Here is a 13525-nt window from a genome sequence, read left to right on the forward strand (position 1 = left end):
GGGTACCACACATAGAGTGGACAGTGAATAAGTAACTGTCCCAGATACTTAACATTTATAACTTCTTGTGGTTCTAGATAAAGAAAATATTCATCATGGAATGGGTGAATCAGACATTTAGCTCTGACTTCACCTTGATGGGAATTTTTAGTCACACGCCACTCATATCTTTCTGTTCTCTCTGGTCCTGGGCCTCTTTACAGTGGCGCTCTTGGCAGACGCTGTCATGGTTCTCCTCATCTACCTGGACACCCGGCTCCACACCCCCATGTACTTCCTCCTCAGCCAGCTCTCCCTCATGAACCTCATGCTCATCTGCACCACTGTGCCCAAGGTGGCCTGCAACTACCTCTCTGGCAGGAAGTCCATTTCTGTAGCAGGATGTGAAGCCCAGATATTCTTCTATGTGCCCCTATTTGGCGCTGAGGGCTTCTTGTTTGCTGTCATGGCCTATGACCACTATGTTGCCATCTGCTACCCTCTTCAGTACCCTAATCTCATGAACTGGAAAGTCTGTGGACTCATGGCTGCCTCCTCATGGATCCTTGGTGTCTCTGATGGGATTGTTGATGTAGTTGCTACTTTGTCCTTCTCCTGTTGCAGCCCCCGAGAAATATCCCTGTTCTTCTGTGATGTCCCGGCACTCCTACGTCTCTCATGCACAGATACTTCCACATTTGAAACACCTATTTTTAGCTGTTGTGTATTAATGCTCCTCTTCCCTTTGTCACTCATGATTATCTCCTACACACGTGTAATTATAACGTGTGGGCCGCGTGAGTTCTGGGGAGAGTAGGCACAAGGCTTTCACCACCTGTACTTCACACCTTATTGTTGTGGGGATATATTATGGAGCAGCTATGTTCATGTATATGCGGCCCACTTCTAAGCATTCCCCAACCCAGGACAGGATGGTGTCAACCTTCTACACCATTCTCACTCCCATGTTGAATCCCTTTATATATAGCCTCTGGAACAAAGATGTGGCCAAAGATACTAAGGAAGGGGAAATCTAGACAATAAATTGAATAATGGTTTACAAGGACTTCTTTTCTCTCATAACTACTCTCTCTCTTGCACATTCATTTATGAAAAACAAACACATGATTTAGCAACAAATATACAGACCATTTTCCTAAGTTATTTACAGCCATCAGAGTTGATGGACTCTGGGTACACATTCAGTTAATGGGTATATTTTGCACTCACTGTATATTCATCTTGGTTTTAAGCATAAATCAATTAAAGTTCTTGAAAAGTGAAAAATTATGTTAATAAACAGATATACTTCTGTTTATAGAACTAAATAGTAAATAAACTGCATTATATGCTTTTCCTTATTTTTAAAACCCAGTGTCTTGTTGAAGTGCTTATATTATGACTTATGTAATAAGTTAAATACCACACTTGTCTAATTCATTTTGTTATTAGTTCATTTTAAATAAATAGCCTAACCAGCAAGTAAGTCATGGATATTTTTTATTTACCAAAAATCTTGTCCTATAATGAATGTTACTTATTTTGGCAGAGGAAAAAAATTTTTTTTCTTTTTTCCCTCTCTCTCTCTCTCTTGCTTAGTTTTTGACTTCCCTGATGCACTGAGCATTTCTGTGATTGAAGATTATGTTATGGTGGAACCACTTATATTCCAGAGTTTTGGCAGTTACTACAGTAGCATTATCCTATATTCTATTTAGTTTTTATTGAGGTATAACAATTTGCAATATTATATTAGTTTCATGTGTACAATATAGTGAAAGTGATTCAAAATTTTTGTATATTATATTCCATTTATAGTTATTATAAAATATTGGCTATATTCCCTGTGCTGTATAATATATCTTTCTGGCTTATTTATTTTATACATAGTAGTTTGTACTGTTAATCCCCTACCCTTACCTTGCCCCTCCCCACTGGTAAGCACTACCAGTTTGTTCTCTATATCTGTGAGTCTGTTTCTTTTTTGATATATTCAATAGTTTGTTTAATTTTTTAGATACCACATATAACTGATTGCATATAGTGTTTGTCTTTCTCTCTAACTTATTTCACTAAGCGTAATATCCTTCAGGTCCCTCCATGTTGTTGGAAATGGCAAAATTTCATTCTTTTTTATGGCTGACTAGTATTCCATTGTGTGTGTGTGTATATATGTGTGTGTGTATATATATATATGTATATATATATATATACCACATTTTCTTTATCTATTTGTCTGTTGATGGACACTTAGGTTGCTTCCATATCTTAGCTATTGTGAATAATGCTGCTGTGAACATTGGGGTGCATATACCTTTTCGAATTAGTGTTTTCACTTTCTTCAGATATATATCCAGAAGTGGAATTTCTGGATCATGTGGTAGTTTTTTTTTTTTTTTATAGCAGCAGAAGTTTATTTCTCACAGTTCTGGAGGCTGGGAAGTCAAAGGTCAAGGCATGGGCAGATCTGGTGTCTGGTGAGAGCTCTTTTCATGTGGTAGTTCTATTTTTAGGTTTTTGAGGAACCGCCATACTGCATTGTAATTGGCTGCACCAATTTACATTCCCACCAACAGTGTATAGGATTTCCTTTTCTTCACAACTCTATATAACTGACTGTTGTCTTAGTAGTGAGGTTGAACATCTTTTATAAGTTCATTACCCACTTGTGTATCTATTTCAGCACACTGTCTTTTATACGTGTGGCATCTTTATATGGTGTATCAGAACGCTATTTACTTTCATGTACAGTATTACGCTCATATCCAACAACAAAGCTGACTTTCTGGAGATTTTTAATTTTGAAATCATACAACCTGCAAATGATGTCAATTTTATGTCATTCTTTTAAATTATTTTAATTTTTAATTTTAATTTTTTGTCTCTTTGAATCGCCAGGATTTCTAAGACAATGTATGAATAGTAGTGGTAATAGTGAGTGTCTTTGCTTATTCTTGATTTTAATTAGAATATTTAAAATGTTTCACAATTAATTTTGAGGTTTTAAGTAAGATCTTCCTGGATGCCCCTCATAAGATTAAGAGTTTTTTTTTATTGGATTGCTAAGGGTTTCTATCATTATAAAGTGTTAAATTTAGTTGAACTTTTTTTTGCAAGTATTGTGATGATTGTGTTTTTTTCCATTGAATTTGATAATACAGGCTAATGTATTTATTGGTATTCTCCTCTTTATGAGATAAACCCATTCAATTATGACATTGGAAATATGTGGATATTACTACAGTGAATTTGCTAATGAATTTATTTAGGATTTTAAAATTATATATATTATAAAGTTCTATACTTTTGTTTCTATGATATATTTTTCCAACTTTGATATCTTGATTATCTTAGACTATGCAGATTATTTCAAGCTGAAAACAATCAAGGCCGGAAAGATTCAGGAAGGAACTTTGACCTTAAGTGCATGTGTAAGATAATGGTATCTGTATTCTATAAACCATTTGCCTCTGGAACAATTGTAAAGTAATACATTTATCTGTTAGTTTTTCCATGACTTTCTTTCAAGACATTTACATTTTTGCCTTCCTCTGATTTGGGATCAATATTTGTACCCCGACTTCCTCCATCAAAATATAGTCCATCCCAACTGACTTTACTCCTTTTGTAACAAAAACTGACAACTGATTGATTAGATACTGACAGCCCTCCTGGCATGTTCTATTTCTCTATCATTTACTTATTTGTTTTGTCAACAAAAACATATTTAACACTTTCAAGGTTAAGGAATGGTAATTATACATTCAAGCATTCCACAGTAAGAGGAGACCATAATTCTTAGTATTAAAGAAGATATTGGGTATTGTGCTTTGTTCTATTATGTATGTATTTTGTTCCAATAAAAAATGCTCATTTTTCATGAAAGTCCTCAAGTTGTAATTCAAATAATACAAAGTTGACATCATTAAGGAATATATTTAGCTAGGTTTGCCATATTGCTTCTCTTCTCTTTTAAATTTTGAGCTTTTGTAAAACTTTGCATATTGTTCAAATTTTACCACAATTATTAATTACTCTTAACTTTAAATGAGAATAGCACCTATTTTACACAAAGTCTTCAAGAAAATAAAAAAGGAGAGATCACTTTCTAACCCATTTTAGGAGGTTAATATTACCCTATTCCCAAGAGTACACAAACACAGTAAAAAAAGAAAATCCACACCCACATGAACAAACATTCAAACATCCTCAACAATTTGTTAGCAAATCAAACCCCAGATAAATTAAGAGAATTATATACCACTGTCAGTTGAAATTTTTTTCAGAAATTTACGGACGGTTTCAATAATCAAAAAGTAGTCAGTTATATCACAACTGGCTAAAGAAAAATCACATGATTATATCAATTGATGTAGAAAAAAAACATTTCACAAAATTCAACACTCATTCATGATCAAAAACAAACAAACAAACAAAATTCTCAGCAAACTAGAAATAGCTGTGAACTTCCTCAACTGGATAAAAAGCACCTACAAAAATTCTTACAGCCGACTTGATACTATGTTGAAAGACTGAATGAAACAAAGCATTTGGAACTATTTGTATTTTTGAACATGTTCAAGTATAGCTTTGATGAAAAACATAATTATGATAGGTTAATAGAATAGAGGTCACAATTCAGAAAAAATAAAAAACGGTGTTTAACATAAAATATGGCATAGGTTTGGAGAAATCTTGGTGCTTGCTTGGGAAGCACATACACTTAAATTAGAAGGATACAGAGAAGATTAGCATACCCCTAAGCAAGGATGACATGCAAGTCATGAAGTGTTCTATACTTTTGTCATATATATTTCAATTTTTTTAATAAAAAGAAGACATAGAGAAATCTTGGATTAGTGGTTTTGAGGCAAATTACTGTCTTTTGGAAGAAAACAAAGTTAGATCCATATATTACATCCTACACTATATCTCAAAGTAAGTCATGGCTTAAATATAATATAACTTTAAGATACTAATAAAGAAATATATTAAGAATATTTTAAACTTGTTGTAGGGTAAATTAATCTAGGGACTTTCCCAAACCCAGAAGCCATTATAAATTGTCTGATTTGACTACGTGACAGTTTAGAATTTCTATAGACTCAAAGGATCCATAAAAGAGGAGGCACGACAAATAATTAATTAGAGGAAATATCTGCAAATATATAACAAAAGTGAAATATTAATAATGACAGGAGGTCCTTCAATCAATAAAAAACATCCCCAAAGAAACTATGCGGCACTTATGAAGAAGCAATCTCCCAATTTTTTAGGACAACAAATTTCATGTAAACATATAAAAATATGGGCTTCTCTCCCTTCTGATTTATGAAGTATAATTTAAAATAACTAGTTGATCACCAACTTGACAAAAATGTAAAAAGTGACTGTTTATATTCACTGTTGTTATAGAGAGGCAGTGGAGGGATGGACATTTTAACCTATTGGTAGGATTGTGTAAATTGAGTCAATACTATTGGAGTACTATTAGATAGTATTTAACATTAAAAAACTTTTATGATCCAGCAAAGTTTAGGATTCTTTTGAATAAAATCACTAGCATAACAATTTAAAGATATATTCATAACATTTTGTAGTAGGTTTGATTCCTAAAAAATGTACAACAAAACTCTTGAATCAACCTACTCTAATCAGATGATGACAGCTAAATAACCTATTGTATTCCCATGTCATTGACACTGTGACACTATTCTGAAGAAATAAGGGGCTCTATATGGTCCTCGCTTTCCTAATTTTTTTCTTTACAGCATATATTTAGTTTTGGGGAGAAATCCAATTTCTAAAATCTTATATAGAGCTTGCATTCATGTAAACCATTTTTTAACTCAGAAACTATGAACTGATAGAAATAGAAACCTGGGTTTCACCTACCTTGGAAACCAGGAAAACATGTGGACCATTTAACTTCTCTTTTAATTTTAACCAGAAATTGCTCAAATAGAGACAATGTTTCTCACTTCCATAACCTTGACCATGTAACAATAATCTGCATGTAACTTTTGCATCATAAAACATATTGTGCATTCATGAAATTTTTGACAAGTACACAAATAAAAAGAAGAAAAATTTCACTCAAGTCTAACCAACAAGGCAGCTACATTGGGTGCAATTCCTTGTCTTTTGACAGCATCCTAATCACTGTTGTTAAGTGCATGTTAGCTAGTACAATTATAATTCTTATTTTCCATGGATGGGAGCCTCTCCAGAGAAATCTTACCTCTGAATCTCACAGTTGAGCTCATGACAGTTGCGTGAGGAGGTTGCAGCAAACACAGGTACTCAGCGAGTTCAAAAGGTATAATTGCACCTTATAAGACAAATACAAACTAAACCAGAGCCAAGATTCACAGCAAATGGGAGCCTTCACTCTCTTGGGTGAGTAAAATGAAAATTTAGGATTTGAAAAAAAGAGGCCAAAAATAAAAATTAATTAAAGCAGTAATAATGGTGGGTCAAGAATAGAAAGTGCTATTTGAGCATTGGAGGCAAGTAAGTCAGGAAGTATCAGAGCTCGAGTGAGAATGAAAACTTGAATATAATCCTCATATAATATAAACTTGATGGCTGAAAAGGAGACTAAGTTTCCTTGAGTGCAACTGCAAAAGTTTTTTATTCCATTTGGTACTATTTTAGTGCTGTCCAATAATGCCTTACTCTATTAGGATCTGCTGGGAATGAGTCTTTAAATATGTAAGATCACATGTATGAGTAGGTATTAACAGCATGTATCGGCAGACAGACTGCCAGGGTTTACATCCTGATTCTGTCATCTACTAGTTTTATGAATTTAGGCAGTACGTTAACCTCACTGTATCTCAGTTTCTTCTTCTATAACATTGAAATAATCATTATACTCACCTCATAGTGTTGTTTATTATTGAATATTTATTATTCAATTTTCCTATAGTCTCATTACAGTTCTGATGACTTCGGTGGGAATTTTTTCCTGTTTGTCTTAAACATATAAGTCTTTTCTTATCTTCTTTTTTTACTTGATGTATCAGTATCATACAAAGTGAATCAAGAATTGGACAGTAAACACATATTACTCTTTGGAAGATCTTAAAAGATTAAGTGGGAGGCTACCTCCCTAGTGAGTGGGAAAATGTGAGGTTTATATTTGAAAAAATGACTCAAAATTTTTAAATATCCTCAAAATCACACTTGTAATTTCTTAGCAGGCTACTACCAATTTCCCTTTTTAAACTATCTTTTACATTTATTTTTTAAATTTCAGTTTTACTTATTTCTCAATGGAAAAACCAATGCTTGTTCTTAAATTTGTCAAATGCGAAGTGAATGAATGAATGAATGAATAGAAAAAAAAAGCGCTCATACTTGAACAAAGAATATGATCACCCATTAATAACATTTTGGTGAATTTTCTTCTTGTCATTCTTGATAAAGAATTTTGCTGATTTAAAACAACTTGAGAACAATTTACATATTTATTCTAAATTTAGATAAATACCTAAACATATTTTCAAACTCTTAAAAAGTATGTTTTTAAAACACATAGACAGGACTTCCCTGGTGGCGCAGTGGTTAAGAATCCTCCTGCCAATGCAGGGACATGGATTCGAGCCCTGGTCCGGGAAGATTCCACATGACGTGGAGCAACTAAGCCTGTGCGCCACAACTAAAGAGCCTGTGCTCTAGAGCCCTCGAGCCACAACTACTGAGCCTGTGTGCCACAGCTACTGAAGCCCGCGAGCCTAGAGCCCGGGCACCACAAGAGAAGCTATCGCAGTGAGAAGCTCACGCACCACAGTAGAGTAGCCCTGGCTCACCGCAACTAGAGAAAGCCTGCATGCAGCAATGAAGGCCTAATGCAGCCAAAACAAACAAAAAACAAAAAAAACCCACACAGACACACACACACTTCTAATCCATCCTCTTAGAGATTAACCAGTATTCTTTACTGGGACTGAGCAATACTTAGCAATACTCTTCATTCCAAGAGTGTCACAATATAGGTCCACAACAAAATGTAAGTGATGATTCTAACCAAAGTAAATCCTCAACACTAGTTCCAAGAAATGAAAATACAGCTTTCCATGGAAATAAATTGTGTAATCCTGGCAGCATATCTCTGCATATTTTGTCTCTTAAATAATGTGGTATCCAGAGAGAGCTGATTGAAGTACCTGAAATATGCCCACGAGTTGTACTTTGAAATTATCACATTAGTACAGGACAGGGAGTAAAGGACAGAGAAGATGGTATTAAAAGAAGAACCAGAGTAACAATGCATGAAGATATGCATTATCACCCCTGTGAGGGCTCAATAATTGATTTGTTACTGCTCTTTAAAGAAACGCGTGACCATCTACACCCCCATTCCTCATACAACCATACCCACACATGCACGCACAGGAAGTATGCATGCAGAGCATTTTCATTGTATTGCAGGCTAGAGGTGGAATAATTTTAAATTCATATTTGCTTTGATAAGGGGCAAAGCACTTACAGAAATGGTAATGAGCATATGTATAGACAGCATATGCATTATCAGAATGTGAGACTGTGTGTGTGTGTGTGTGTGTGTGTGTGTTTCTTTCTCAATCTAAAGTAATAGATCCACACACATTTAAATTTTCAAGCTTTCTGCATACCAGTTCATTCAGTAAGAAGATGTTCAGATGTGGGAAATTTGTTGCTTCAAACGCAGAGCCCGAAAACTGTAAGTGCACTGCCTTAAATTTACTGCTCACAAAACAGCACTTTATTTATCCTCCTAAATAAATCACTATGCTTTTACCAGTAACCTGGTGGCAGAAGAAGGAGCAGAAAATCCCTGAGGGTCATGATTGCAGGAAAAAGGAAGAGCATGCCAAGTGGCTGGTTCTCTCATCCCCGTCTCCAGTACTCGCACTTTTTCTTTCCTTTCTTCCTTTCCCACTATACTTTGATGGGTTTTAATTTCCCTTATTGATATGTTTTTCAACGGTAACCTCTCCTCCACAACTTTCCTTTTTGTCATTTTCCTTTTACTGTTTCTCCTGAGTTCCCCACTTTCCCTCCTCACCCTTTCCCTCTTTCTTCTGTGGATGCTTTCCTTTTCACTTTCTTCTTATACACATAGTTTGTATCTCTTTCTCTTTTTCCCATACTTACTATTTTTCTTCTAATACCCACACGGTACTTCTTTGTATACTTCCGTCTCCCTTTACTCTCCACCAGTTTAATGCCTCTTGAGGTCACAGGTAATAATTACTAAAATGAGGAATTTTTAAAAGCAGGTTACAGAAGTTCATCCTGAAAATTCTGCAGTCCATGAAATGTCAGAATGATTTCAATGGATGGCATCCTGGGAATTGCTTTTCTCTTTCAAACTGGACTTGGTGTCTTTGGGAATGCCATTCTCTTTGTGTGCTGTGCTCATATTTTCACTGTTGAGTATCAAACAGAGGCCCATATGCCTGATAATAACCCACTTATCCTTGGTTCATATGTTACTAGTTTGTACTATACTCAGGGATACTCAGGTATCCCTGAGGCAGGAGCAGCTTTGGGCTTCAGAACTCTCATGGATGATATTATACGTAAGACAAATACTTACCTACACGGAGTGTCACATGGCCTTTCCATCTGTTTGACAAGTCTTTTAAGCATTCTTCAAGCTATCACCATGGGTCCTGGTAGGTCTTACTGGGCAGCATTTAAAGCCAGAAACCCATTGTACATCTTTTACTCCTTTTTATTCATCTGGATGCTTAATCTACTCATATCTTCTAACTTAATAATCTCAGTTACAGTCTTAAGGAATGGGTCTCTATCCAGAGTCATTGTCAAATCTTGCTTCATTTTGGAAATGGATGACCTAACTAGGTGATTCTTTCTCACATTCATGGTCCTTCGAGATGCCTCCTTCCTGGGTTCTATGTGCTGGACTAGTGGATATATGATGCTTCGCCTCTACAGACATCGTAAGCAAATACAGCACCTTCACAGGTCAAGCACTCATTTCAAAATGAGCCCTGAGATGAGAACAACTAAAAAGATAATCAATTTGACTCTGTGTTTCATCTCTGTCTATAAGCTTGATATGATTTTTTTCCTTCAGTCTAGGTTATTTTTCAAAAACTTACCCTGTGTCTTTGAATGCTAAGAAGTTCATCGGGGTGAGTTTTACCTTATTAAGCCCTGTGATACTTCTCAGCAATGACAACCAACTCCACAGATTTTGGTCATCTGTTTTTAAGAAAAGTAGAGATTGATGACTAAAAAAGTGAAGTTCAGTAGTCATAATGATACTACATAGGAATAAATGCCATGCAATGAGGAGATACTGTCAATTTATTCAAAAACAAATTATAATTATCCAGTTAATAAACAATGAAAGTTGATAGTGCTTCCACATTCTTGCCTTTAGAAAAATAAATTTTAAGAGCACAAGTAGAAAAATAATCTACTTAATAATAAAAAATATCGAAAGAACCTCTCTAGGTGAAAAAAGCCAATCCCAAAAGGTTACAAACAACTGTATAATTCCACATAAATGGCATTCTTAAAATTACAAAATTATACAAATAGAGAACAGCTTAGTGTTTTCGATGGGTAAGGGAAGAATGGTGAGTGTGATTTAAGGCCACATGAGGGATCTTGGTGGTTTCAAAGATGTTCTGTTTCTTGACTGTATCAATGTCAACATTCTGGTTGTATTACTGTACTCTAGTTTTACAAGATGTAACTTACCACTGTGAGAAACTGGGATGTCTCTGTATTATTTCTTATAATTGTCTATGAATCTACAATCTGTGAAAAATAAAAACATTAATTAAAAAAATCAGGAAGTCCCTGGCAGTCCAGTGATTAGGACCCGGTGCTTTCACTGCCAAGATCCTGGGTACGATCCCTGGTCGGAGAACTAAGATCCCATAGACCGTGCAGCATGGCCAAAAAAAAAAAAAATTTTTTTTAATTGAAATATTACAATGCATTAGTAGTTTGAAAAAAAAAGAGGGACAGAAAGGAGAGATGTTCTATGTCGTTGTGAAGCTGATGATGTCACCAAAGGGAAATCCTAACAGCCCAGTTTTAAAAAGGGCCAAAGATCTAAATAAACACCTCACCAAAAAAGGATCTGTAGATGGAAAATTAGCTTATGAAAAGACACTCCACCTTATATGTCATTAGGGAATTGAAAATTAAAACAAAAATGTGATACCACTTCATACTTATCAGAATGGCTAAAATTCAAAACACTGACAACACCAAATGCTGGCAAGAATGCGGAGCAATAAGAACTCTCATTCTTTGTCGATGGGAATGCAAAATGGTTCAACCACTTTGGAAGACAATTTGACAGTTTCTTACAAAGCTAAAATAGTGTTAATATATGATGCAGCCATGACTTAAAAACTTGTGTTCACACAAAAACCTGCACATGAATGTTTGTAGCAGCTTTATTCATAATTGCCACAACTTGGGAGCAACAAAAATGTCCTTCATTAGGTGAAAGGAATGACAAACTGTGGTGTGTCCAGACAATAGAATATTATTCAGCACTAAAAGGAAATAAGCTATCAAGTCCTGAAAAGACATGGAGGAATCTTAAATGCACACTACTAAGTGAAATAAGCCAATCTGAAAAGGCTTCTCTATGATTCAAACTACATGATATTTGGGAAAAGGTAAAACTATGGAGACACTAAAAAGATGAGTGGTTGCCAGGAGGGGGCATAAATTTATCTTTTTTTTTTTTTTACCTTTATGAATCGTGCGTTTGTTGTCAAGTTGAAGAAATCTTAGCCTAGACCCAGGTCCCAAATATGTTCTATTTTTTGTCAGTCATTTCATAATTCTTCTTACTGGATAACACCCAATACAAAAACCCACCAGCAAAGGCCAGCAGCAACACACCTATAGTTAAAGAAAGTTAATTTAGGGCTTCCCTGGTGGTGCAGTGGTTGAGAATCCGCCTGCCAATACAAGGGACACGGGTTCGAGCCCTGGTCTGGGAAGATCCCACATGCCGCGGAGCAACTGGGCCCGTGAGCCACAACTACTGAGCCTGCGCGTCTGGAGCCTGTGCTCCGCGACAAGAGAAGCCGCGATAGTGAGAGGCCCGCGCACCGCGATGAAGAGTGGCCCCTGCTCGCCACAACTAGAGAAAGCCCTCGCGCAGAAACGAAGACCCAACACAGCCATAAATAAATAAATAAATTTATAAAAAAAAAAAAAAAGAATTTAGCCTTTTGCTTTTTCTGGAATACACTAGGTTTTAGATCCAGAGCCTTCATGATAATAACGTAATGGTATATTTACTTTTAACCTAATAACACTTCAATTTTACTGTAGTATTTTATGCTGAATAAAATTCAAATGAAATCAACTGTGCAGATTATTTCAATAAAAATACACAAATTAATATGTCTTGATTAAATTAATTCAATCAGTATTCACTCAGCTAATACTTAAAACTTTTACCATGTTCAGAAAATTATTTTGGAAACATCAAATAATCAATATCCCTATTTACTAATGATAGCATTAGCTAACAAGAGTTTTACTTTTCAGATATCTGTGCAAAATTATTTTCTAAATAAGTTATTAGAAAAATAGACAAGTTTACAAAACAAGTGTTACCAAAAATATGGAGTTCTCATCTTAATACAATCAATGAAGATACAAATTTCAAATTCTTGGTTTTTATTAATCAGGGTATTTCAACTATCTCTAGAGTTTTCTGCTATTCTCCCATATTATTTGTTTTAACTTTAATTTTTAAAAAGGCTGTAATTAAAATAAAATGCACATATTAAAATGGAAATTCTCATATCTTGTTCCCCACAGGTATACAGTTTTTAATAATTTATTTCACCCGCTGGTTACAGCCATAATAATACACTTTTCCTCATGTCAGACTTGACACGAAAGTCACGAATTTATGTCTTTTACAACAAGTAACAGTTGTTGGCCAGGATGTGGAGAAAAGGGAACTCTCGTGCACTGTTGGTGGGATTGTAAATTGGTGCAAGCACTATAGATAGCAGTATGGAGGTTCCTCAAAAAATTATAAATAGAACTGCGATATGATCAGTCATATTCTATTGCATTTGATTCTATTGATTTGAATCTAATCCCCAAAGTTATATGACCCCGATGTTCACTGCAGCATTATTTACATACCAAAGATATGGAAGCAACTGAAATGTCCATCCATAGATGACTGGATAAAGAAGATGTGGCATACATATGCAATGGAGTGTTACTCAGCCTTAAAAAAACCCCCAAAACCTTGCCATTTGCAACAACATGGATGGATCTTGAGGGTAGTATGCTAAGTGAAATTAACAGTGAAAGACAAACATTGCATGCTCTCACTTACATATAGAATCTAGAAAACAAAACAAATTGAAAACAAACTCATAGATACAGAGAAAAAAAATGGATGGTTGCCAGATGGAAGGACGTGGGGACTGGGTGAAATAGGTGAAGGGGAATAAGAGGTAAAAACCTCCATTTACGAAGTAAATAAGCCATGGGGATACAATATACAGCATAAGGAATATGGACA

General features: G+C 35.1%; 1 protein-coding gene and 1 non-coding gene across 2 annotated transcripts; both read left to right on the plus strand.

Moving 5' to 3' along the window:
• Positions 1-95: 95 nt before the first annotated feature.
• Positions 96-1016, plus strand: LOC133095657 (olfactory receptor 2M2-like). The gene is given in 3 exon segments (XM_061197408.1): positions 96-159; positions 162-766; positions 768-1016. Coding segments are annotated over 3 exon segments (918 nt in total).
• Positions 1017-4677: 3661 nt separating this feature from the next.
• Positions 4678-4782, plus strand: LOC133095789 (U6 spliceosomal RNA). Its single transcript, XR_009701653.1, has one exon. It is a non-coding gene; the product is annotated as a U6 spliceosomal RNA (small nuclear RNA).
• Positions 4783-13525: the final 8743 nt, after the last annotated feature.

The sequence above is a fragment of the Eubalaena glacialis genome, chromosome 7 (genome assembly GCF_028564815.1).
Source record: "Eubalaena glacialis isolate mEubGla1 chromosome 7, mEubGla1.1.hap2.+ XY, whole genome shotgun sequence".
NCBI lineage: Eukaryota > Metazoa > Chordata > Mammalia > Artiodactyla > Balaenidae > Eubalaena > Eubalaena glacialis.